The sequence below is a fragment of the Eptatretus burgeri genome, chromosome 13, assembly GCF_056783735.1.
Source record: "Eptatretus burgeri isolate ZD-2024b chromosome 13, Ebu_testis_v1, whole genome shotgun sequence".
In the NCBI taxonomy this organism is placed as follows: domain Eukaryota; kingdom Metazoa; phylum Chordata; class Myxini; order Myxiniformes; family Myxinidae; genus Eptatretus; species Eptatretus burgeri.
In genome coordinates, this window is record NC_140973.1 from 74937163 (window position 1) to 74964721 (window position 27559).

Below are 27559 nucleotides of genomic sequence, written 5' to 3' on the forward strand. Positions count from 1 at the left end.
TAGAGCAGGAATTTGCAATCTCTTCCTGGTGCCAGCGAGAGCTCGTCTACTCTTCGCAAAAGACACCATGGGATCTCAAACATCCCCCAACGAATGCTGGTAGATGGGACACCTGTTTAATGTCCATCCAGGGGACGGAACAACCAATGATGAAACACTGCCTGCAAAACACTAGGATGACTTTATAACTGGGTCGAGATTCGAACCCAGGCTAGACAGCTTAGAGGTGAGTGTGCATACCTCTAGGCCTCCTGCCAGCCCTTTATTACCCCCCCCCCCCCACACACACGTGAAGCAAAAAGTGGGGTTAAGCAGTTGGTTCATGTCTGTTCGTCCGTCCGTCTTATTTATTTATAATCGAGGAACAACTTATTTAAATTGAATATTATATTTTGAACATAAATAGAAAGACAAGTCTTTCGTTTTAACATACTTTGTCTTTGAATTTGTCCTGATCACACATGCGCAGAGAGCAGCGAGATAATATTTTTACTCTGATATAAAAAAAATCGAGTTATCGACTTCTATTCACCGCTAAACGTTGATGACATCGTCCAATTTAAGCGGTGTCCCATCTTATATATTATTTCCGAGTTTGTGGTTTCGTGTCGCGTTATCTTCGACTTTGTTCTGCGCTCGAGTACCGTGATATTTGGCTTACATTATCTCAAAGACCATATGAGGTGCATGGTACAAAAAAAAGTAAATAAAATGGTTCTGAAATGGTGAAATCGTATTCCACTTATTGTATTAAAGTAAAATTACTACTGATACTTTGTATCAGTTCCTTTCTCAAACACACCCACCCCAACATGTCGCGCAGAGCATGGGTTATGCTAGTAAGCTGTTAAGCTCCAGAGTGGGTGACGACTGTCACAGATTAAATGAGAAGCAAGAAATGGCGTCTCACCAGTGGGCTAATTCGGCATCGTGTTCATGGAATAATACGATCCACTCGGTGACTCGGGTGTCATAAATGGCCAATGCTCGTGAAAATAAGCTGCTCACCAAAAGAGGTTCGATGATAGTAGTCCTGCAGTGGAAAAGAATGAAACCCCACTGAAGATAAAGCCATGACACAGCATGTGGTATGAAGTGGTGGGTGCAGAGAGTAAAGTGCTGCTGTAGGATAGGACCACTAATGCCAAACATGGTATGCAGGTGCAGAGAGCAAAGTGCTGCTGGATGATAGAGCCGCAAACCTGGTTTAACTCCAGGGAACCCCAGCGAACTTTAGTTTAACTTCAGTGAAACTCCAGTCCATCAGTCGTTTCCACGATAGTATAAATAGTGAGCTGCCAGCAGTTAAGCGTCCTCACACTCACGTTAAATAAAAGCCTTCCTCACTTCTTGTCCTTTGAGTGGGAGGTCCCAAGAACCTGATAGTGGTGTCAGGCAAAATGATTGGTTTGAAACCAGATAATGAAATGGAAGACCAAGAAGGAACCTGAAGAAGTAAAGAGCAAACATGGAGTCATCAGGAGAAACCTGGATAAAATTCAGGTTTCAGCCGCGACTCCACGACCCTCAAACCCATCAAGGCGCAGCCAAGTGAGCCTTATTTAAAATTTTCTGCAAAAAAAATCACTTCTCCTTAGAGAGATAGACAACGAAAGAGAACACCTTTGCAACTGCCATTGGTTGGACAAGTAAATGGAAGAAAGTTAATGATGTAAAAGTACTATCAAGTTTGCACTGATGAAAAGTACACAACAGATAAGGTTGTGTAAGGCCGAAGTCACATTTGGCTCGGTGGCCGTAGGGTCTACAAAAACTACGGCCATTAGCAATTATAGGGCGGCCGCAGTATTTCCACGGTCACACAATGTAGCAGTCACATACGTTTTTATTTTTCGGGTAGCCGCACGGGGTATTTAGAAATTGTGGAGACCGAAAACGTGGGGGTGCCATACGGTCTTTTATTTGATGTTGCACGGTGACCTTAGGGCGTCCCTGCGGCGGCCATAGAATTTTCAAGGCAGACGCAAGGTTGCCTCAAGATGCCCGAAAGGCAACCGCAGGGGGGCCCCAAGGTGAACGTGTGGCCAGACGGACGGTAACGAGTGGGTATACATACCAGTTCTTTTTTTACTGAAATAAAAATATACCAGTTCGGAATATACCAATATATATAACTGAATATATATATATATATATATATATATATATATATATATATATATATATATATATATATATATATATATATATATATATATATATATATATATATATAACTGAATATACCAGTTCGGAGTATCGGCAAACACCTATACTCCGATCTCTAGCGGTAGCACACGGTGGACGCACGGTCGACGCAGACTGCCACGAAGGCTGTACGTAGGACGCACGGCGGGCGTAGGGGAACCGTGCGTCTACCCTGTGTTGCCCGCAGGTAGTCACACAGACCGCAAGGCCACCGTATGTTGAACACAGGGATGCCTTAGGACTACCCTACGGCGACAGTGGAAATTGTGTGGCCGACGTAATTTTTTGGGGGTTGGCAAAATTCATTTTTCATTGATAAGAGCCTACGGCAGCCGCACGAATAACGTAAGCCCACCGTACGCCCTACGTACGGTCGACGTGGAACACATCTACGTCACAGCTTGGCTTGTCGAATTGCTCCGGCCAACGTAGAAATGAAAAAAAAAGTTATAACTCCGCGCTATAATTCCACGGCGACCCCTACGGCCTGTAAAAGATAGCCATACGTTGTAGGGCCACCCTGAGGCCACCACACATTTCTGTCAATTCAGGGGGCCGTATCCTAGCCATAGAGCAAATGTGACTTAGGCCTAAAGGACAATGCTAAAAATTTCAGTAAATAGGCCAGGGAATGTATGAAATATATATCACCAAAACCACCACAAATTGCAATAGAAACCATTCAAGTGTTTTTTCACTCCAAGTATGCTATAGAATGACATACTAAAAGTCACCAAAAATCCAAGTAGGGGAACATGTTTATTTTTCAAGATGGCTGCCAAAACTGATAATTTTAGAATCAGCCCTATATCAACAAATAATAGTACTAAAAATATATGTGAAACACTTAGGTGCATGTTATTGGACACAATAAACTTATTTCTGGCATTTTTAAACTTGTCACAGACTTCACATTCAAAAAAAACTAGCATATTTAGAAATAGCCAAATATAAGCAATTACTTGGGATTCATATATAAATAAAACATCTTGAAATTTCCTTGGTTCAGACATTTCAGAAATGAATGAAATTCTAAGATATGTTGGATACATTGTATTATTGTTGTCATAGCGCTAAAGTATTTCTTTCTTTTCATATTACAGTGTAATTAGCTGATCATGGACAAGTGTGTTTTCTGTGAGGAACCTCTATCCAATGGAGAGCCAACTTCCACATTACGCATCAAAGGATGTGAAGGCATTGCCGAGGCTAATGAGTTGCGGAACAGAAATATTAGTACTGTGCCTGGCCAAGTTGTGCATGTCAAGTGTAGGAAGGACTTCTGTTCCCCACAGTGCATAGTCAGTGACAACAAAAAGCGAGGACATGACTCCGCAGCTCCCAGTAGTTCACCATGTGCGCGTCGATCCACAAGTATGGCATTCAGTTACAAAGAAAACTGCATATTTTGTGGTGTTTGCGATGCAAAAAAAAAAACCCCCCAAAAAAACCACAAACCAACACATAAACTTATCTCAGTCAGAACAATGGATTTCCAGAAGACCATAATGCAGGTATGCAAAGAACACAATGACTTGTGGTCAGTCACTGTCAGAGGTAGAATTGAGTATGCGCAGGATCTACATGCTGCAGATGAGGTATAGCACAACCTCTGCAGCACAAACTTTAGAACAGGAAGTGAAATACCAAATGAGTTCGTTGCAGAATAAATGATCCCTCCCAAACGGCCTAAGCAGGGCAGTCCCTCCGATTCGGTACGAGCAGATGCTTTCATTAAGGTAGCCGAGTATCTGGAGGCCAATGACGATGAACAAACCACTATACAAGATCTAATACATAAAATGGATGAATTTCTGGATGGCACCGACAGTGAATCATATGGATTTACTTACGTGAAAGATCAACTTCAAAAACACTTCGGCGACAACATAACGATCACCGAGATCAATGGAAAACGAAATGTGGTTACGTTCCGCCACAAAGCGTCCGCTGTCCTCCACGAATTCTACAGTCAACCCAAGAAAAGCAACAACACTGCAGAGAAAATGAGCCTCGTTGAGACTGCTGCCAAACTGATGAAAAGTGATGTCAAATGAGTGGAAGAGACAAAAGAGGTATACCCAGATTCAAGTACAATGACATCCACTGACGAGGCAATGTCATTCTTACCTGAATCATCGAAACTTCTGCTTCAGAAACTCGCATATGTCCAACAACACGTACCTAAGTGTTTCACATATATTTTTTAGCACTATTACTTGCTGATATAGGGCTGATTCTAAAATTATCAGTTATGGCGGCCATTATGGCGGCCATCTTGAAAAATAAACATGTTCCCCGACTTGGATTTTTGGTCACTTTTAGTATGTCATTCTATAGTATATTTAGAGTGAAAAAAAAAACACTTGAATGGTTTCTATTGCAATTTGTGGTGGGTATATCACTAGATTCCCCGGCTTAAAATCCCAGAATACATTTGTTTGGACGACTTTTACAATCATTATTTTATTTAAATAAAATTATACAAGCCAAACCCGCGCTCTGCGCAAAGTTTCGAGAGAGGCTTCGTAGGACGTCAATCTATCCGGTGTTCACAATGTGATTTATCGAATCTCTCCATATACAATGTTTCTTGTTACATTTTTTGTGTCAAATTCACCTTCTGAGGTAGTCAGCACGTGCAGAAAAGGGTTTTACATCGCAGACGCTGTTTTCTCGGAGCGGCATGACGACGCCTCTCAGCGGTGACGGTCTGTCGACGACGGACGTAATGACGTCAGCGAATGACCGATGATGTCATGACGTTATTACGCCTCTCAGCGGTGACGTCACACGTCGCCATGCAAACGAATGTAAAAATTAGAAAATCGCCAAAAATTCCCAAACCCGTCCGTGTGGCGCGATCTCACCGAGCCCGTGCTGTATATTAGAGTGATTAGACCACAGAGCACCGGCATGCCGAAAATGGTGACAATCCGTCCGGCAGTTTCGGAGGAGAAACGTCAAATTACACGTAGTCGTTAACAGAAATAATATACAGTATAGGATAGTTTAAGATTAGTACACAAATCATTTGACATAATACTTCCAAGAACCTCCAGTTTTGTAGGACTCCAATTTATATAAAGGTTTAATGGGGTGTGTGGTGGAGTCTGCAGGCCTACGGGGAAGGGCATGGTGGTGTGGGAGTGGTCGGAGTGGTCATCGTATCTGCAAGGGATATAAGGTGTGCGCGCTGCCTGAGGCGTCGTAGGAATGCAGTAGTCGAACGCGGCTTGTGCGTGTGCATACGTAATAAAGGAGAGCCGCTGGGCAGAGTACGCCCGCGCTCACGCTTGTGCAACACAGCCCAGCTCGACTGTTCCTCCGCTCGTGTCTGCCTGCTGAGCATCTCCCATTCAGTACATTACAGTTGGCTGACGAGGATCTTCGGATCGCCGTGTGCAGGGCGGCAAGTAACCCGGGCAGTTCCAAGCTACGGAGCCAAGGGTCTCGCCAGCACGAGCATGGCAGAAGGTCGGGGCATGGCGCACGGACGCGTACCCGTGTTCCGGGGAGATGAGTTCGAGTTGTTTTCTGAACAGTTAGGTTGCTACTTTCGGGCGAATGATGTAGAGGATGAAGAGAAACGCAAGGCGATCTTGCTCGCCTCGCTATCAACGGAGCACTACCGGCTGCTGAGTGATTTGGTGGCTCCAAATAGGCCCAGTGATGACGTGCTATCCTTTCAGGACATCGTGGCGAAAATGAAGACCCACTTGGCGCCAGAGAAGTCGTTACATCTCGCGCGGTTCCAGTTCGATCATCTCGCTAAGGATGGCGAGGAGCGCGTTGCGGACTTCGTAGCACGAGTGAAGCATTCGGCTGTGCCGTGCAAATTCACGACAGAGGAGCGTCTGACACGGCTCAGAGATCGTTTTATTTCTGGTCTGCGAGACGCAAAGATGGTAGCAGCCATCCTGCGGTTGACCGACATCACATTCGACTCGGCGGTCGCGACTGCTTCGTCTGTCGAGCAGACACTCACGGATGTCCGCGCCATTGCTGGCCAGGACGTAATGAGTAGCTCCAGCTGGGGCATGGCGGCTAATCCCGAGGTCCACGCGGTGACCGCACAAGTGCCGCAGGTCGCGCAGCCCGGAGTCCGCGCGATGGCTCAAGTGCCGCAGGTTGCACGCACGCCTAGCGGTGCGGGACGAGGGCGCGCACCGCAGCACGGTCGCACCGGGAGCGAAGGGGCACCGCAGCACGGTCGCACCGGGAGCGAAGCGGCACCGCAGCACGGTCGCACCTGGAGCGAAGGGGCTTTTCGGGGGTGCTGGGGGCGTGGGGGTCCGCACCTGCGACAAATGTGCCCGTATAAGAACACCGTGTGTTTGCATTGTCACAGGGTGGGACATTTGAAGCGCGTGTGTCGGATGGCGGGGGCCTCCGTTGGGGTCTTGGATGACGAGGTGCGGGAGGACCCCAGTGACCTGGAGATCGGCCTGCAACCGGGGCATGACGATGCCGGCGAGCCGGAGCAGGAGATGCAACCACGGTTGAGTCTGTTTTCCGTTGGTTCGGAGATGACGACGCCTTTCACGGTGGAGGTCGAAGTGAATGGCCAACCGACTGTGTTTTGCGTGGATACCGGGGCTGCGGTGTCGGTCATGGGTGAGCAGGCGGCTCGTGGTCTTCGCGGTATTCGCCTGGTCAAGACGGCCTTGTCGTTATACACGTACACCGGTGAAGCGATTGCACCGCTTGCAAGGGCCGACGTCTCAGTGCGCTACCGAGATCGACGCGCCCGGCTCTCGGTGTTCGTTGTACGAGGGGAGGGGCCCGCCCTTTTGGGTCGGGACTGGCTGGCGCACCTCGGACTGGATCTCCGGTTCGTACCTCCAGATGTGCCAGTGCTCTCTTTGAGACCTTCGTCGAATTCCGAGGGCGAGGCTCGGGCGGCGGGGGCCGCGTCGATGCAGCGGGAGCAACCGTTCGTTGCTGCCTGTGGCGGTGATGTGCGGTTCGGGAGCGGCGAGAGCCGTATCAGCTCTCGCGATGAGTTCCCGCGCTTCGCTCGCGATGAGTTCCCACGCTTCGGCAGCGTTCGTGAGGCAATGCGCGTCGGTGTTGTTCAGGCAGCTTCAACAGGTGGCGGTGAGCCCGTGGCGTTAAAGGGAGTCGCGAGTCACAACATCGAGTCGACAACCAAGAAACGGACTCGTGATGTGGGTTGTGGGTTGTTGTTCATGGCATATGTGTTTTTCCTTGCTCTAGTGATGCAGTTTAACGTTGTTGAAATAAATGCCAGCAGGTCTCGTGTAAAAGTGGATTTGGCGGAGATCAGTCAATGGGGTTGGTATTATGATCAATGTGAGGTGGGAGCAGTGGTGGCAAATAAAAAGGTTGGGTTGGCCTTCCATTGTCCCGGGCCGCAGGTAGTTGCTTTGTCATGTGCTGGGAGTTTATCAAAAGACCGCGCTGTACGGAAAAATGAGTTTGCAATGCTTCAAGTGATGTTCGTAGTGATTTATAACGAGCCTATAATTGAAGTGTGGTTTAAATGGAATTGCGACCGTCTAGCTGCCGTGTGGGTCTCGGAGATCGACTCGGAACCAAGACTGGTGCACTGGTCGGCGTTACCCCCACCTCTGGTTGCGAGCGCAGCTCTCTGTGTTCGCTCAAGGCCGGTTAGACGGGCGTTGGCGTCTCAACTGATTGTGGTGCGTGAGTTGTGTTGGAGCATTAAGTGCGTACAGCCAGCGGCGCTGTTCAGCGCCCCCGGCCAAGGTCGATCAAGGCTGCCACTGGCGCCACGGCTTCCAGACAGCGGGCTTCCGGCCTCGGAATGTTTATCTACGTCGGGACTGCCTGGGGGCAGTGGGCCGGAGGCGTTTGATGGTGCCGGGGGAGGTTGGCTCGAAAGATCGCCACGACCTCGGCGAGGACCATGTCAGCATGAGCCGCCTGGGGGCGTTTCCGCTGGGTAGGGCTGCTGTGGTTTTTTTCGCCTTGCTGCTTCATATCGGCAACACGGCCAGACTTTGGGAGGTGCTGTGTCTTCGGAATCTGGTCGGGGCAGCTCCATTAACCCGCTTTCACGCATTATATGATGTGGTGTGCTGTTATACTTCGCTGTTTTCATTTTATTTGCATGATTATTATACCGAAGTCCTTCGTGTTGTTTATGCTTCTTATAATGGTGATCATTTAATAATCATAGTTTTAGGGGGGAGGAGTGTGGTGGAGTCTGCGGGCCTACGGGGAAGGGCATGGTGGTGTGGGAGTGGTCGGAGTGGTCATCGTATCTGCAAGGAATATAAGGTGTGCGCGCCGCCTGAGGCGTCGTAGGAATGCAGTAGTCGAATGCGGCTTGTGCGTGTGCATACGTAATAAAGGAGAGCCGCTGGGCAGAGTACGCCCGCGCTCGCGCTTGTGCAACACAGCCCAGCTCGACTGTTCCTCCGCTCGTGTCTGCCTGCTGAGCATCTCCCATTCAGTACATTACAGGGTGGTGTATAAGGGTGGTGTATAAGGGTGGTGTATAAGGGTGGTGTATAGGGGTGGTGTATAAGGGTGGTGTATAAGGGTGGTGTATAAGGGTGGTGTATAAGGGTGGTGTATAAGGGTGGTGTATAAGGGTGGTGTATAGGAGTGGTGTATAAGGGTGGTGTATAAGGGTGGTGTATAGGGGTGGTGTATAAGGGTGGTGTATAGGGGTGGTGTATAAGGGTGGTGTATAGGGGTGGTGTATAAGGGTGGTGTATAGGGGTGGTGTATAAGGGTGGTGTATAGGGGTGGTGTATAAGGGTGGTGTATAAGGGTGGTGTATAGGGGTGGTGTATAAGGGTGGTGTATAGGGGTGGTGTATAAGGGTGGTGTATAAGGGTGGTGTATAAGGGTAGTGTATAGGAATATTGTATAAGGGTGGTGTATAAGGGTGGTGTATAGGGGTGGTGTATAAGGGTGGTGTATAGGGGTGGTGTATAAGGGTGGTGTATAGGGGTGGTGTATAGGGGTGGTGTATCGGGGTGGTGTATCGGGGTGGTGTATCGGGGTGGTGTATAGGGGTGGTGCATAAGGGTGGTGCATAAGGGTGGTGCATAAGGGTGGTGCATAAGGGTGGTGCATAAGGGTGGCTTTGATCTGGGCTGCTTCTGGACTACTTCAATAGCACTAAAGTTTCGGATTTTGTTTTAAACCATCTTTAAAATCGTTATTGAATTTTATTTTATACGAGTACGGGCCCGTAGGTGAGTGCCAGTATGTGCAGCTCTCTCTCGCCCCCTCTCTCTCGCCCCTCTCTCGCTCCCCACTCTCATCCCCCCTCTCTCGCCCCTCTCTCGCCTCCTATCTCTCGCCCCTCTCTCGCTCCCCACTCTCATCCCCCTCTCTCGCCCCCTCTCTCTCGCCCTCCCCACTCTCATCCCCCCTCTCTCGCCCCTCTCTCTCGCCCCCCACTCTCATCCCCCTCTCTCACCCCTCTCTCTCACCCCCACTCTCATCCCCCTCTCTCGCCCCCTCTCTCTCGCCCCCCACTCTCATCCCCCCTCTCTCGCCCCCTCTCTCTCACCCCACCTCTCTCTCCTCCCCTCTCTTGCCCCCTCTCTCCCCCTCTCTTGCTCCCCTCTATCCCCCCTAGTTTCGCCCTTCCTCTCTCCCCCTAGTCTCGCCCTTCCTCTCTCCCCCTCCTCTCTCGCCCCCACTCTCATCCCCCCCTCTCCCCTCCCCCTCTCTCGCAGATATTGGTCGACAGATAAATGGCCGTAACTTGGGAACTGCTCGTCCAATTAATATCAAACCTCGAAAAGGCACATCAGCGGGTCCCCAGCAATATTCCTGGCAAGTTTCAATCAGATCGGACCGTCAATCGTACAAAAATGAATGAATAAATAAATAAATAAATAAATAAATAAATAAATGAACAAACATTAATTGTGACGTCATTCGTGACGTCATAACACCATGTCTTGTCATTAGTCGACAGATAAATGGCCGTAACTTGGGAACCGCTTGTCCGATTAATATCAAACCTTGAAAAGGCACATCAGCGGGTCCCCAGAATTATTCCTGGCAAGTTTCAATCAGATTGAACCGTCAATCGTGCAAAAAAAAAAAAAAAGATAATAAATAAATAAATAAATAAATAAACATTGATTGTGACGTCATTCGTGATTTCATAGCACCGTGTCCTGTCATTGGTCAATAGATACATGGCCATAACTTGGGAACCGCTCGTCCGATCGATATCAAACCTCGAAAAGGCACATCCGCGGGTCCCCGGCAATATTCATGGCAAGTTTCAATGAGATCGGACCGGTGGTCGTCGAGAAACGGCGGTCGCAGACAAACAGACAAACAGACAGACAGACAGACAGACAGACAGACAGACAGACAGACAGACAGACAGACACACACACACAGAGATTGCTGGAATTATAGATAGATTTAACTAACCCTGCACGGGGTATCGTGGTCTATGAACTCTCCAGTTCTTGTTGTCATCGGTTTTATTTATTGCTTAATACTTTGTTCTCTTAGATTTGCGAAATGTTGATTATTGTTTGTTTTGATTTATCTTTTATTATTTTTTTTTTACCCTTTTATAATAAAAAAATGGCTTCGACCATAAAACTCGACCTGAGGGGGTGTTCCACTACCAATCAGCTTAGAGAGCTTCTCACCAAGCGGCTTAAGCACTCCAGCAAGCACAACAACGACGAAACGTTAAAGGAACAGTTGGCTTGGCAAGCGATAGTAAGCTGCTTGGTAATGCAAACACACCTTGGGGGATTTGAACCGTCGACCTCACACACCTGAAATAGGACGTGATTGATTTTCGTTCTCTGTCAGTTTGATCGATTATATAAAATAAACAAGTACAGGGACGTTCAATGTACACGGACCAACATAATTGGAAAAAAAAAAATTCCCACCAAGTTACAGAGTAAAAACTGAGTACTCTCTTCAACGATGCCCGGCGATGACGTCATGCTCCGCCTGGATTTGGAATATTGGGAAGGAGCGGTGTATAAGTATATCCATTTTTACAGCAAAGTATTGGTTGCGTCAAACATCAAGTTTAAATGTGTTCTCTTGTTGAATGGGCCGTACGTTCCCGTTTCACCAAATGTTATATCAATATAGTACAAGGTTTTGAAAAGAAACGGGATATCAACGAATATCCTTACAATAATGAAAGAGGATCGCAAAGAGAAACCGTTTAAACTGGAGAATCATAACGTCCGTTGCCGTGACGTCATGACGTCACGCGTTTTGTGTCATGGCGGCGTCGGTATCTCGAATGATTCCTGTCGACCATGACGTCATGACGTCACGCGTTTTGTGTCATGGCGGCGTTGGTATTTCGAATGTGGTTCCTGACGTCATGACGTCACGCGTTTTGTGTTGTTTCCGTGTTTTGTATCATGGCGGCGTCGGTATCTCGAATGTGGTTCCTGTCGACCTTTGCCAGACGTGTTCGCGCAGCTCACTCGTCCAGGTTCGTCACGGACATGAGTCTCTCGGAACGGAGTGTGTTGTCGCTCTCGATGGCGGGAATCTGGTTGCTGTGGTGCGATTAATGGAGGTTCAGGTCACAATCTTCGTGCTCCGTTATTGTTGTTAATAACGTTATTGTTATCACGGTTGTTGTTATCGCTAAATGTTTACTTTGCATTCCCTTCATGGATTGTTTTTGTTGTTCTCGGTTTTTTTTTCTCTTTGTTTTTACAACATCCCTTTAACGCACACCTTCCCCTTTAATATGACCGGTCCTGTATATGATTTCATGTTCACACCTTCAAAACTGAAGGCACTACCAACTTGTGTAGTTGCCCAGCAGGTGAGGCTCAGGTACAATGTTTTGACAACATGGTCTTCATCCAGGACTGTAGAACTTTGTGTTCCAGATGTAAACATCTTATGAGGGAGGGGGATCCAGGACTGTACTTGTGTGCCAGGTCAGTCATTCCGTGTCATTTCAGCCGGGGGTTGCGGTGACCCCCTCAATTTTTCTGAAAAAAAATTCTCAAAGCTACCTTAACATATATGAGGAAGGTCTGCCAAGTTGTAGCTCAAAATTCCAAGTCGTGTCCGAGATATGGCCCCCACAAACACCCGAGGGGTGTTTCAATTCTGGCAGTCACGAGTTGCAGATTTGTATCTGAAGCATTTTTGGAGGGCTCTAAATTCCAGAGTTTTACAAACAGAGTTCTGAAAATTCACGCAAATGGTGTCTATTAGTGAGGCTTTCAGAATCTGACATCAAAAATGTTCTACTTAAAATACTTTTTAAGATAAGTACTCTCAAAAGTAGTGATTTGTAACATGCAGTCAAAAAAATTGGAGTTTTCAAATTGCTGCCAACAGTCAGTTTATTCATCATGAAGAATTTTGTTGCCCGATTTACATAATCTAATGACTGGATCATTTACACAAGAAAACTGAAACCTTTTGGAGCAAAATCTTGGGTGCTATAGGTGTCTGAACTTTGCTCCAGACTCAATGACACTGAAATTTACCCCGGTTTTACCCCGTGTTCACCATGTTGACAGTTACACAGCTCTTTAAAATTTTTGTCACTTAAAGACACATACATAGGCAAACTGTGGTAGAAAATTCAAGACTTGTTCTCAATCCCTTCTATTTTTATAAAGGCCCACTATTTTAAAAAACATGTTCGATGAAAGATGTAGAATAAAAGCAATAGGTGTGCTTTTGAAGTGGAAGCCATATCAAGAATTCCTAAGCTGACACCACAATGAGCATGCAGTAGTGTTTCATGGTCAGAATAACTTTGTGGTTAACTTACTTTGGCTCAAAAATGTATTTTTCTAATAAAAAAATGAGATGCCAACACTTATCTCAATCATGAAAAAATTACCCCCGTGTGGGGGTGACGGTCATCTCTATAATGTTTTTTACTATCATAATCGATGAACCGTTGCCAGATATCTCCTAAAATGACAGACTAGATAGGTTTTGAAAATGGCGACTTTCACAACTTTCGTGACCTCGTGACCTTGACCCTGACCTCAAATCCGGGAAAAAAATATGTCGTTGGGTATCACTCATAGACCTCTACCCACATACCAAATTTCATCAAGATCAGAAGTAAAAAGTTTTCTTTGTACCGGGAGGTTTTTTGACCATCTTCCAGGTTACGTGGCGACCAAACGGGACGGAAATTCAAAAATCTGTCCGGTTTGATTCAAGATAATATTTTTTATAATTATTCTGCATCAATTTCTAATGATTCTGCAGTCCCAAAAGCTACTTTAAAAAAAAAAAATTTTTACTAACAAACATAGAAAAAATAAAGATATTGTAAGGAAGTATGACTTAAGTGGAATCGAACAATATATAAATCAGTTTAGTAAAGCTTAAAGAAGTGTACCAAAATCATTTCCAAAGTGAGGCATGAAGCACAACTCAATCTTATTTAGGCTTTAACCTCATACACAGCCCTGTAGTAACTGCCGATGCTCATTGTTACGTTTTATTATATATCCTGGCAATTATAAAACTAATCACTGTTCACTTTGTACAATGGATCCAAGTACATTTGTCCAAACAATTTGATATGAAATTATGAAAAAAAAAAAGTTGAATCAGATATTGTACCTACATTTACAAATGGATGTAGACTTCTGTACAATGTACACTAAGTATATAAACAATTAGAAATGCAAATGAATATTTATAATGGTGATTATTATGATCACATTATGCGTCTTAATTTGTAGTTGAGATTGGTGGCGGCCTTAAACTAAAATATCCTTAAAAAAAAATGTGAGCCAAATTAAAGGAACCACATACTTGTTCTGACCAAAAAACACAACAATTTGATCATTGTGCTGCCAACTTATGAATGTTTGGCATGGCTTCCACTTCAAAAGCACACCGATTGCTTTTATTCTACATCTTTCATCGAACATGTTTTTTAAAATAGTGGGCCTTTATAAAAATAGAAAGAATTGAGAACAACTCTTGAATTTTCTACCACAGTTTGCCTATGTATGTGTCTTTAAGTGACAAAAATTTAAAAGAGCTGTGTAACCGTCAACATGGTGAACTCTTGGGGTAAAACCGGGGTAAATTTCAGTGTCATTGAGTCTGGAGCAAAGTTCAGACATCTATAGCACCCAAGATTTTGCTCCAAAAGGTTTCAGTTTTCTTGTGTAAATGATCCAGTCACTAGATTATGTAAATCGGGCAACAAAATTATTCATGATGAATAAACTGACTGTTGGCAGCAATTTGAAAACTCCAATTTTTTTGACTGCATGTTACAAATCACTACTTTTGAAAGTACTTATCTTAAAAAGTATTTTAAGTAGAACATTTTTGATGTCAGATTCTGAAAGCCTCACTAATAGACACCATTTTTGTGAATTTTCATAACTCTGTTTGTAAAACTCTGGAATTTAGAGCCCTCCAAAAATGCTTCAGACACAAATGTGCAACTCGCGACTGCCAGAATTGAAACACCCCTCGGGTGTTTGTTGGGCCATATCTCGGACACTACTTGGAATTTTGATCTATAACCTGGAAAACCTTCCCCATATATGTTAAGGTAGCTTTGAGAATTTTTTCAGGAAAATCTGAAGGGGTCACCACAGAATTTCATTTTTTTGGCTGATTTGACATGGAATTACCCAGATGTAAGCACCTTATGAGGGAGGGGAGATCCAGGACTGTAGTTGTGTGCCAGATGTAAGCACCTTATGAGGGAGGGGAGATCTAGGACTGTAGTTGTGTGCCAGATGTAAGCACCTTATGAGGGAGGGGAGATCCAGGACTGTAGTTGTGTGCCAGGTTTAAGCATCTTATGAGGGAGGGGAGATCCAGGACTGTAGTTGTGTGCCAGGTGTAAGCATCTTATGGGGAGGGTGGGGGGAGCAGGGTGGATAACGTGACCTCAATGTGTTTAAAAACAGAAAAACGAGTTCCCTTACAAGGAAATTCGACGAAAGAGGAGGTCATTGGGCCCATCAAAGCCTGTGCTAGCATTGCCCTCCCACGGTTGTTAGTCCATGCTCTGTCCTTTTTAACACTGAGCATCAAGTCAGAAAGCAGCACGTGCTATTTTTAAAGTTTTTGATACGACTCGGATGGGTTTCGACCCACCGACCTCCCAGACTCAGAGCAGACGCTCAAATCTTTACACCAACAAGTCTAGTAAAGAGATGAGTGTCATTTTCCCCATGACGATGGTCTGCTGAGTCGTGATGAGGGCCACTCGGTTATTGAAACGTCGGGCTCAAGCCTTGTTATACATACACAAGTTTGTCGTGTCTTCAATTTTGATTTTGGATCTTTTTCCCAACTGCAACGTTAAAAAAAAAATACAAAATTAGTGTTTATATTTGTATACATTCACTATGTAAGACCTCTTGGTGTGCACAGACCTTAGAATGAGTGCCTTTTCTGCAGTTGGATGATCTGTTTTTAACACACGAGTCAGGTGTACACTGTACCTGTTTTCACCCCATCCCTGTTTCACAGGGATCTGACTTCCCATCTTGCTGCACAGCAGGTAGCTGGAGGGTGCCGTGCTCTGAGTGAATGTGCCAGCGCAGAGGGCAAAGAAGAGACGTCCTCTGCAGACGTCCACCTCAGCGACAGCTGTGTGCAGGTCTTTGATTCTCTTTTTTTTTAAAATGATGGGAGATTAACATCCAATAGGATAATGTTTGTTGCATTTCTGCGATCGGGGGTTCTCGAACCCTTACCTTTTTATTTAATTTAATTTTTACTGCAACTGCAATTTTAATTTTATTTTTTACCAAAAGAACCAATAAGCACCAGGTTTGGTGTAAATCCAAGGAGATGCTTTGACATTTACATCCAGTGTGTTTGGGGTGATTTGTCATGGAATTCATTTTTCCACTTAATATTGTAGATGCGTTCCAAAAATGTGTGGCATTAAGCAGACAAAATGTTCCCATCGACATGTTATAATAGGAGGGTGAGCGGGGATGGGTGGAGAGTGTTCCCAGGACACATTTTTGGTCATCCTAACATGATTTTAACCTCACTTAACGTAATGTTAAAGGCAAATATTAAACAAATCAAGAAGGAACACAAATGGACAATTAAATGAGCAGTTACAGGGGTACTCACCAAAGTATAGAGCCGAGATTGCTTGTTGGGATGGGAGAGGTGTGCGTGTGGTGTGGAGGCATTATGGGGAGGGAGAGGCAGGCTTGCCTTCCGCGTCGTCTGAAGATGTCTCTTTAGAGGTGTTGGTGGTGGAGAGTCGATGCTTGATGTCCTGGGTTCTGCTGGTGTTTGAGGTGTGAAGAAGCTGTCTGCTCGTCTGATGCACTTGCATTTTGTTTTTGATTTGTACATTTCCTTGTAGCACCAGCAGCTTTCTTCTAACACTCTTAAACTGGCCACTTCTTTCCATATTTGGATCGTTGTCGGCAAATATGGCGGTCATTTTTTTTTCTTTGGATTAAGGCTTCCTACATTGCTTTTGTTGTCAACTGTTTTGGAAGTGGTGTCGGAAGTTGATTATCTTGCTCACGCTCTGGTGCCCGTTGTTCAAGTTGGATTAAGTCCTCATTTGTCAGGTCATCCCCATGCGACTCCAGCAGTTGAGCCACTTCTTCCTCATCCATTGGTTTTTGTAAGTTAGGTGCAAAAGTTGCCCACAGAATGCACTCCATATCAAACTGATCGTGAGGAGGAAAATATGTGCGACTGGGCCCAACCCAAGTTACCGCTAACCCTAACAATCAATGTTGCATGAGGGTGGGACGTGACTTGGCGAAGTGGGTGCGGCATCGGCTCCACAGGCTGATAATGACTCTGTACGTATTCAAAACGACGTAAAGTCGGTTTTGGCATCACTTGCAGTGAACTATGTCCCCTAATTTGTTGGCGATGCTCTCGCGAAACGATGCTATTTGGCACAACGTATATCTGCGAGTCCCTGTGTGACATTTCAACCGCAGAGTAGTCTTCATCAAGGACTATGAGGACTATTGAGTCATTCGCGACTGAGCAGATCATCACCACCTTGTGAAAATGAGACTATCATGATCTGGATATTGTAGTCACATGACCCACCTTCCCCATCTCTCCCCAGGAGGACACTGATTTTGACTGAGTCATTCATGTAATTTCCCATTTATCACTGCTTTCAATGATATTTTTGTTGTTGCACCCTGAGGTGCATTGTGATGTTGTTCGGTGTTTGTGCAGAGATTGCTGGCGATACGAGACGAGGGAGAGTTCCTTCGTTTGGAGGTCGAGGGCGGTGGCTGCTCGGGCTTCCAGTACAAATTTGCACTCGACAAGAACTTGTCTGCCGATGACAGGTATAGTGAATTTGCTTAAGATTATCAAGGCATACTTTCTACCTCGCCACCCTGCACCCACAAATGTCATCAGTGCTAGTGCAAAGTACATGCGTAGTTACCGACGTCCAAAATCGCCCCCGAGGGGGAGGGGTGGGTGAGGGCAAAAAATATATTGGAGCAAAGTCGATGGCTTGCCATCGTGAATTCCCACACTTCCCACCTAAAGCAAAGTTGAAAGATGGCAAAAAAAAGTTCCACCAGGAATGACCCAAGATCGAATTTTGAGTTAAATAATTTTTCCATTTTTTTTTTTTAAACCCCTGTGACCCCAAGACCCCACCCCCTGGGGCATGTACTGAGGGTCAAATCCAAAAAATCGTTGCATATTTTACACGTCCCCCCAATGTTGATTGCATATCCAAAGTTTCATTTAAAAATGTGCCGCAGTACTGTTATATCTGCAAGCTAAATGTCCTCTGAAGTTGTTCTGTTACATTTCAAAATGCAAGTTAAGACTAATATAACACAAAAGCAACATATTTGAGCACTTGACCCAACTTAGTAATATTTCCCACAGGTTGGAGGTTAATCAAATATGTACTGAAAATAATTTACGCGAACACCCTGTAATGCTACAACTTGAAAGACAAACAAAATAGAACATTTATAAAAGAACATTTTGGAAATTGCCGAGTTCTCAAGGATGTTTTGTGAACCGTCATCACATGACTCCACAAAGAACTGGACGTCTGTGATCGTGAAGGGTAGCCATCCCCGGGTGCCTGATCCAATGACGGCATGTTTTTTTTTTTTTTCGGACCACCATATGACCTTGACCTTCAACATTTAGGGATACATTGTAAATTAAGAAAATGTCTCCATCTACAATGTATCCATAAAATTCTCATCACGAAAATCGGAGGAAAATTATTCAAGTTGTGATCAAAAAGGTGTTTTTCGTAATTAGGTCACGATCCGAAACAGTAGATCAAGGAAACGAATCAAATATCAGGTGCACAACTTCAGTGCAGATCCACGATTATGATGCAAGAACATCTTGGAAGGCCAAGTGGTCTTTGAGATTCCGCATTGGCAAAATTGAGCGATGACCAAAAAAACCGCATAATTTCTTTCAGACCGCCATTTGACCTTGATCTTCAACTCGGAGGGGTATGGTGTAAATTAAATGTAAACGTCTTCCTCCAAGCTATCTGGAGAGGGCAATTTTTTTCCGATCGGACAAACCTTAGTCGAGTTATCTGAACGTTAAAATGTCTGTAATTACATCATGACCTGAAAAATTAGGTCCATGTCAAAAAAAAAATAATAGCAACCCTGCAAACTTTTTATTCTCATTAATGATGCAAAATTTCATTCCGAAAGCAGATACAGCTCAGATATTGGGATAAAAAAAAAACAGGAGAAAAACATAAGTGGTGGTTTAGTACACTGAAAGGTTTAAGAAACTCGAAAGTTCCTATAAAACTAGGGGTACTAATTGTAGAAACAAACCCTCCAACAGGTATAACCTATCGGGAGGGGCTTAATAAAGCTGTAGACACTTCATTTTAAGTAAGCCTTACATGTAAGCTTCACAGTGATTCCTTTATTACCTCTGCCACCAAAGGTTAAGGAGGTGATGTTTACACCGTGTGTGTGTGTGTGTGTGTGTGTGTGTGTGTGTGTGTGTGTGTGTGTGTGTGTGTGTGTGTGTGTGTGTGTGTGTGTGTGTGTGTGTGTGTGTGTGTGTGTGTGTGTGTGTGTGTGTGTGTGTGTGTGCAGAATATTTCAAAAAGTTGTGGACGGATCCGGATGAAATTTTGTGGGCAGGTTGGATGTGTGACATGGACGAACTGATTAGATTTTGGTGAAGATCCTGATCCGGATCCCACTACTAGAATTTTTAAAGTGATTCTTCACCATTTTGAGATGGGGCTCCAAAACGATATATAGAATAATATCTCAAAAATATATTGGGCCCGATATGTTCTCGTGGATCAGACATTACGTGGCAGAGGTATGCGCTCTACCGAGTGCCCTTCCAGTAATTAATGTGTTACCTCGATTGATCAAATGCTTTGTGTAATAAGTCACCAAACCATCTCCAGTGCCATCGTGCTCTCGAATGTGGTAAATGTGTTGAATACTATGCAGGTGTCATTTTGGTTGATTGCCTCATTCGAGATGATGCAACGCTTGAACACTTGTGTGAAGAAAATCTGGTAGATTGTTAAATTGATTACATCATTCATGAAGATGCTTCAGGGAAAGTTGAAGCCAAACTGTGCAGATTAGATTGGAAATCTTACCCCCATCGTCTTATTCACGTGTATGCAATACCACTGTATGGATTTTAATACAAATATGGTTCATTAAAGTGGGTTTCTAGGGTGGAGCACAGTGGATTAAATATATTTATCACTAAAAACACATTTCTTCAATTTAATTGATGATTATCACACCCCTCTAAAGTTACAGCCAGGATACGTCACCTCCGCTTCGCTGAAAACTCGAGACCAATGGGGGACCAGAGAGAAATCAATCCCAGTATTTGATAAGGGGTCCTTAATGAACCCCACCCTTTAAAAAAAAAAATGGGGGGATATTATAATCTGCTCTGTTTGTCCGTCTGTAACACTATCTCCTCCTAAATGATTGTGCAGAAACTCACCAAACTTGGTAGTTATGATCAAATAGAAAGAAGGAGCGAGAGCAGTATCATTTTGGCCCAGCTCTCCTGAGGCCCTGAGGCGAGGTTAAAAGGTCAAGTACTAAAAAAAATGCAATTACAGGCACATTTTAAAACTTATTTTAATGAAACTTTGTATATGCAATCAACATTGAGAGACGCATGAAATATGTAACAATGTCTTGGATTTGACCCTCAATTCATGCCCCTAGGGGCTGGGAACTTGGGGTCACAGTGGTTAAAACACAATAAAACAATTTTTTTTAACTTAAAATTTGATACTGGGTCATTCCTGGTGGAACCTTTTGCTATCTTTCAATTTTGCTTGAGATGGGAAACATGGGGATTTGCGATGACATGCCGTCGACTTCATTCTCGTCAGCCCATCCCCCACGCAGCGGAGACGGGGTTTTGCAATCACTTCTGTGTCTACATGTCTGCCTGGTACCTTCTTTTTTTTTAACCATTTTAACCATTTGAACTTTTGTCATCAAATTTTCAACAAAGCTTTATTTTGACAATATTGAGAAGGCAAATTAATAATTTGGTCAAAAGGTCAACATTAAATCGTCAATTTTCATCCAATCGACGTGAAATTTTAATAATTTGCATATTGGGTCACTGAATTGGTTCACCAATCAAAGCTGTAAGCCAATTGGTTTTTAGATTAAAAGGTCAAGGTCACACTCAGTTTCCATCTGATTGACGTGAAATTTGAGCAGGGTTTGCATATTGGGTCAATGAAGCCTGTTGCTTTTGAGGTCAAAAGGTCAGTCACCTAAAATCATAAATTATTTTGTATTTTTACCTCCGCCACCGAAGATGGAAGGAGGTTATGTTTTCACCCCTGTGTTTGTTTGTCTGTGTGCTGGATATCTCAAAAAGTTGTGGACGGATTCGGATGAAACTCGGTAGACACGTTGGATGTGTGACAAGGAAGAATGATTCAATTTTGCTGAAGATCTGGATCGGGATCTGTTAATTACCCTCGCCGAAGGAGGGTATTGCATTTGGGTCCGTTTGTTTTTCTGTCTGTCTGTGTCTGTCCACACAGAACTTTCGTGTTGTTTTTCCGCAACCACTTGTCGCATTGAGCCGAAATTTTATCCATAGGTGCAACGACTTATGTAGAATGTTTAAATCACAATTATGACATCATAGGTCATGTGGTGTGGCAGCCATGTTGGAAAAACTTTGGACCACTATCTCTGAAACCACACCAAGGAAAAAATTAAAACTTCACAAGCGACAAGTACTCCTCATGGGGAATGTTTGATTTTTTTTTTTTGACGACGTCATAGGTGCCTTCGTTATGACGTCATAATTGCATTTGTAGAACGCCACATCTGATCAGTATGAATTTTTTTGTGGGTCATCTCGGGATAAAATGGTCCACAGAAGAAAAAAAATTGATGACATCATTGGTCACATGATTCGGCAGCCATATTGGATTGAAGAAAATTATTTTAAATATATTTCTCTGGAACCACTTAATCAATCGATGTGAAACCTCACATTTATGATCTAGTAGTGATGGGGGATACATGTTTTAAATTTCAACTTGATTGGACGCATGGTCTGGCAGCCAGAATTATTAATTTTTTGATGTGTTCTTTTTGGTCTTTTTTATTTATTTATTTATTTGAATAAGGCTCACTTGGCTGTGACCGGATGGGTTTGAGGGTAGAGGAGTAGCAGCTGAAATGTGAATCCTATCCAGGTTCCTCCTGATGACTTTATCTGTGCTTTTTGCTTGTTTGGATTCCTTCTGATTACTTCAATGCAGGACTGTACTTATTTGGTCTTCCATTTGATTTGAATTGAATTTATTTTAATCCCATTCTACATTCAGTTGAATAATGAATAAGAATATAAAATTGTTGGCAGTCAGGGTCAGGTGTCTCATCAAAGCGGGACTTCCTGGTACCCGGTCATCACTGCCAGCAGTTATAAAGTGCCAGTTCAAATTATGTCTAATGATGTAATCAAAAGAAAGACCAATTACTGCACCATAGTCCCAAGAAGGAAGCCAAACATAACAATACACACATACATACAATCGTGGCCAAAAATATTGGCACCCTTGCAGTTTTTTTCAAATAACACACAATTTTCTCGAAAGACAAGTTGAAATTGACACAACTATTTGATCTCTAATATTACAGAACTTTTATTTTTGATTCAAAACTTAATATATCCTTTTAAGTCAGAAAATAAATAGACATGTCATTGACAAAATTATTGACACCCTCAACGTAATATTTGGTAGCGCAACCTTTGGACAAAATAACTACAGTCAAGCACTTCCTTTAACCATGAATGAGCTTCCTACACCTCTCTGCTGGCAGTTTGTTCACTCTTCTTGTGCAAACTGCTCCAATTCTCCCAGATTTGAAGGGTGCCTTCTCCCAACTGCTGTTTTCAGATCTCCCCCCACATGTGTTCATTGGGATTTAGATCTGGACTCATTGTCGGCCACTTCAGAACAGTCCATTGTTTTATCTTGAACCATTCCTAGGTGCTTTTTGAAGTGTGTTTGGGGTCATTGTCCTGCTTCAAGACCCATGACCTTCGATGGAGACCCAGCTTTCTGACACTGGGTTGAACATTGCACTCCAAAATGCCCCCTTGGTAATCTCCTGATTTCATGATGCCATGCACACAAGCAAGGCACCCAGTGCCAGAGGCAGCACAACAATCCCAAAACATCACTGAACCTCCTCCATGCTTGACTGTAGGGAAGGTGTTCTTTTCTTTGAAGGCTTCATTTTGTTTTCTGTAAACATAGAGATGATCTGATTCACCAAAAAGCTTTAATTTCGTCTTATCTGTCCACAGGACATTCTCCCAGAAGGATTTTGGATTCTTCAGGTGTGTTTTGGCAAACTCCAGTTGGGCTTTCTTTTGTGTCTCTTTCAGTAGTTGGGTCCTCCTGGGTCTCCTTCCATGGAACCCCCTTTCATTGAGTTGGCGATGGATGGTGTGAGTTGAAACTGTCGTACCTTGTGTCTGAAGATCAGTTTGAATCTGTTTGCTGTTCATCGAGGTTTGCTACATCATTCGAACAATCCTTCGCTGCAATCTTCGATCAAGTTTTCTCTTGCGGCCACATCCAGAGAGGTTGGCTACAGTGCCATGGGCCTTAAACTTCTTCATAACATTGCGTACAGTGGACACAGTAAAATCAAGGTCTCTGGAGATGGACTTGTCACCTTGAGATTGTCCATGCTTGGCTGACCTCTTCAGACAAATCTTGTGTCTGACCTCCTCAGACAATTCTCTGGTTTTCTTTCTTTTCTACACGCTCATTGTGGTTCACACAGTGACACAAAACAGCAGAATGACTCCTATTCTCCATTCAAACTGGTTGAGTGAGTGATTTTTATATTGCATGCACCTGCTACTCACCACAGGTGCGTTCAATTCCAAAGTCGAGAAGAATCACCTGCTTGAAATATAATTATTTCTTACAATTTTAAACAATATGGCTGCCGAATTACGTGACCGATGATATCATCAAGTGTGTTTTTTTTCTGTGGACCATTTTATCCCTAGATGACCCTCAAAATTTTTCATACTGATCAGATGTGGTGTTCTGCATATGCAATTATGATGTCATAACGAAGGCACCTATGATTTCATAAAAATCTCATCTATTCCACATGAGGAGTACTTGCTATGTGCCAAGTTTCAATTTTTTTTCCTTGGTGTGGTTTCAGAGATACGGAGGTCCAAAGTTTTGTGGTTTTCCAACATGGCTGCCACACCATGTGACCTATGACGTCATAATTATCATTGAAACATTCCAGATGAGTAGTCACACCAATGGTGAAAACTTTGTCTCAATCCGACAAGCGGTTGCGGAGAAAAACACTAAAGATCCGTACGGACAAACAGACAGGCAGACAGAGACAGATAGACAGACAGATCCAAATGCAATCCCCTCTCCTTGGGTGAGGGTAAATTATTACTACTCACTTTGTGACCGTAAAGAAGTGTAAATTCAAATTGGGATGAATTGTTTGAGTGAATTTGTGTACAGTTTTGTAAAAAATAAAATAAAATCGAATTGCGAACAAAAGAAACGTTTTCCAATGTTCACCTTGCTCGTGTTTGTTTTGGCTTAGTTGTCATCGTTCTCAGTACATAAATAACTAGTCTAATAATATTTTTTATAAAGCAATGCAGTGAGGTCTGATCGTAAATAATTTTAAAGAAATATATGTATTTGTATATTGTTATCAGTAAAAAGTAGTGTGGTAGATAAAAACATAAGAAAGGAAATAACTTGCACCAAAAACTTTAACATTTTCACGCTCACACCGGGGGCATCGCTTTAGCTCTCTGTTCTTCGAACAGGCAAGCTAAAAAGTGCAGATGCGTGAGCGTGCACACTTCTGCTGGTTTTTTTTTATTTACACTTCGAGTGATGTTTACACATCGTGGACAAAATGTAATCGGCTCTGAATTGGAAATTGTTGCAATCTGTACAAAACACGAACTCGCAGCGAATAATTCTCAAGTATAGTGTGTGCAGAGTGGCTGGTTAACAGACTCGATGAATCATTCTCAAGTTGACTTTGCTTGTGGTTAGACTTGTAGGCCAACTCGGTTATGCAATGCCTTATTAAGATGGTGAGAAGTGGCTGATTGTGATCTGCAGAGGGCGCAGTGTGCACACTTTTGGCCATGATGTACACGTTTTTAAACTTTCATTGCACCCTGCTCTATGTAGAGAAGAAATTATTAGTCGAAACCAACTTGGGTATAATGATGTGTGCATGTCCTAATTTTAATAACGAACGAAACTCATCCCTCTCCCCATCCCCACCCCCAGAAACCCAAGGTGCGTAATAGTAATTATTTATTTTTCTAAATATCTTACGAGTGTTCATGCTTTCTGCACAGGGTGTTTGCACGTGCCGGTGCGAGTGTCGTCATAGACTCTTCGTCTCTGCAATTTGTCCGTGGATGTACGATCGACTATAGGCAGGAGCTGATCCGTTCGGCTTTCCGAGTGGACAACCCGTTGGCGAGCCAGGCATGCTCTTGTGGCTCCTCGTTCGCCGTCAAGCTTTAAGAGCGACGGTCTGGGAGACCACAAAGCTACGTTCATCTTGCTTGATGCTTGCCTTCGAGGCTGTGACTTTTGTGGACACTAAAAAATTATGGATAGTCATTTAAAAGTAAAAAAGTGTTGACTTTGCTGTTGCAGTTTAGTAGAAAAAAGGGATTTATAAACAGTCAGTTGTGTATAGTTTATTTTATTTGTTTGTGTCCATGGTTTCATGATTATAAAAACTTGATGGTTTGTAACTGTCGCAGTTTTGTTTGAAATCCATTTCTATAGTTATTCGTCATTCCTTTTATTTTCCTTTTCAGAATATGTGCTTGTTATTGAAGATGTTGTAATGTTTGTTTTGTGTTTTATTGTGAAGGAATGTATGATGTCTGGGCTGGGTTTTGGACCTTGTCCATGTGTTGCTGTGATCATTGGCTAGGGATTCGGCTTCCACCCTTTGCCTTTTCTGTTTTTTCCATGCAGCATGATGTCCTCCCCGATTGGCAACCAGTCTTCAGAAAGAGACAGGTGTTGAATCAAAACTTGGGGAAGGGGTGTGTGGGAGGGGGGGGTTGTGGTTGTGGTTGTACCGATCACGGTTTACTGAACTGGGTGATTGGCTGCGATCATGGAGATCGGAATAAAAATATTTTCTTGGTTATCCCAATTTATTTATCTTTCCTGTTTCTGTGAATGCATATTTCATTCCTGCATACTTCATATATATTCCTGAACATCACGGAAGTTATGTTGGAGTCCTTGTATAATACCGAGGAAGATGAGGTTATCCTTTGTGCTTTGGCTATTAGTATAGTGACTTCCATGATGAATTGAAAAAATTTGAATTTCACCAAACTTACATATCTCCATCGGATTTGGAAGCCAGACAGTTACCAAGGCTTGTATTACACGATTTACCAGCAATATTCCAGAGTTGTTTGCTTTGGCCCCGATCTATTTTGAAGCTCTGAAAATTCCCCACAAAAATGCTGTCACTGCAAAGGCCTCAAATCCAGATATCTTTGAATTGTATTCAAGATAACTTTCACGTGTTTGTACTAGACTAGAGTGACAGCTCTCTTGACGTGTGTTTTATCCTGTCGTGCCTCCTCTCCCGTTCCCTTGTTCTGATGTCAATTGCAGGAATTCTCACAGAAACCTGGAATTAATCTCCGTGAAAGCCAGAAAGTTCATAAATGCCTTTGCTGTGAGAGCACTGGGACTGTTGACATAACACCCTTCATTTCCCAAACTCCATCCCCAACCAGCCATTCCATAGTTTCTTGCCTCTCGATTTGGATCCAAACAACACACTTTTTACCAAAAGTTTTTTGCTCCACCATGATAATGATAATGTGTACTCGGTCTTGTTTCATGGCTGTTTAGTATCGCATTTGCCACCCCGTAAATATGACGGTATTTTAAAATCATATTTATGTTAAGCATCCTGATTCCCCTCTTTCTTGACCTCAATCAATCTACATTTTTAGATAGCACTTTTCATGCAGGGGAAAAAAAACTCCACCAAGATGTTGAACACAATTCCAAGGAACAGTTAAAATCCAGAAAGAAGTTAGAGCTCACAGCATGTGTAAGCATACCTCCACCCGGTTGAACAGTTTACGTTTTGTATCCCACCGATAGGCTGGATCTTCATCCCGACCTGAACCAAAATCGAATCGGCTTGTTCTTGTCACCGACCCAACTCGTCCACAAAGTTTCGTCCGAAACAGTTCACAACCTTTTTGAGATATTGCGCTACATATTGTTTTGTCCCTATCTCTCAGTTGTGAAGAAACTTTTTTTTTTTTAATTCTAGTATCTGGATCTTCATCAAATTCTAATCAATTTGTCCTTGTCACACACCCAACCTATCCAAGTTTCATCTGAATCCGTCCATAACTTTGAGATATCCTGTTCACAGACAGACAAACGGGTGGTGGTGGTGGTGGTGGTGGTGGTGGTGGTGGTGGTGGTGGTGGTGGTGGTGGTGGCAGAGGGAAAAAAAGATGTCTTTTGGAGAAAGTTTATTGGATCCTTATTAACTGGGTCTAGCAGAGTTTTTGATTGGCTGGAGGAGGGATTCATCCCCATTCCTCACATTGTGTGAATTCTTTCAAATCTTGTGATTATCGTTGAGCCTGGAGTTGATCCGTCTGGTTCCACAAACCTTGCCATCAAACTTGATACGTACATGTTCTCGTCGCTCCACAAATCTTGTTTTCACAATTTCAAGTCCAAAGATATCCGTTAGTTGTGCTTTGCTGTGCGACCTCGTTCGTTGTGTGCACTGATAAAAGGCAAATTGTGTCCAACTGCTCTTTTGTGGTATTCCACAGAATG

General features: G+C 43.6%; 1 protein-coding gene and 1 pseudogene across 5 annotated transcripts; both read left to right on the top strand.

The window, feature by feature from the left end:
* The first annotated feature begins 2876 nt into the window (after positions 1–2876).
* LOC147014802 (uncharacterized) lies at positions 2877–4418 on the top strand (annotated as a pseudogene).
* Positions 4419–11419: 7001 nt separating this feature from the next.
* ISCA2 (iron-sulfur cluster assembly 2) lies at positions 11420–25883 on the top strand. 5 transcript variants are annotated; one of them, XM_085853088.1, is made up of 4 exons: positions 11420–11746; positions 15689–15790; positions 17368–17483; positions 25063–25883. In XM_085853088.1, exons 1-4 carry the CDS (start codon positions 11435–11437, stop codon positions 25232–25234), a joined length of 702 nt encoding a protein of 233 aa, XP_085709214.1. In that variant the 5' UTR covers positions 11420–11434; the 3' UTR covers positions 25235–25883. The 5 variants fall into 5 exon arrangements, with proteins under 5 accessions (XP_085709214.1, XP_085709215.1, XP_085709216.1 ...); XM_085853089.1 differs by having other exon boundaries at positions 11420–11740; XM_085853090.1 differs by having other exon boundaries at positions 11420–11653.
* The last annotated feature ends 1676 nt before the right edge of the window (positions 25884–27559 follow it).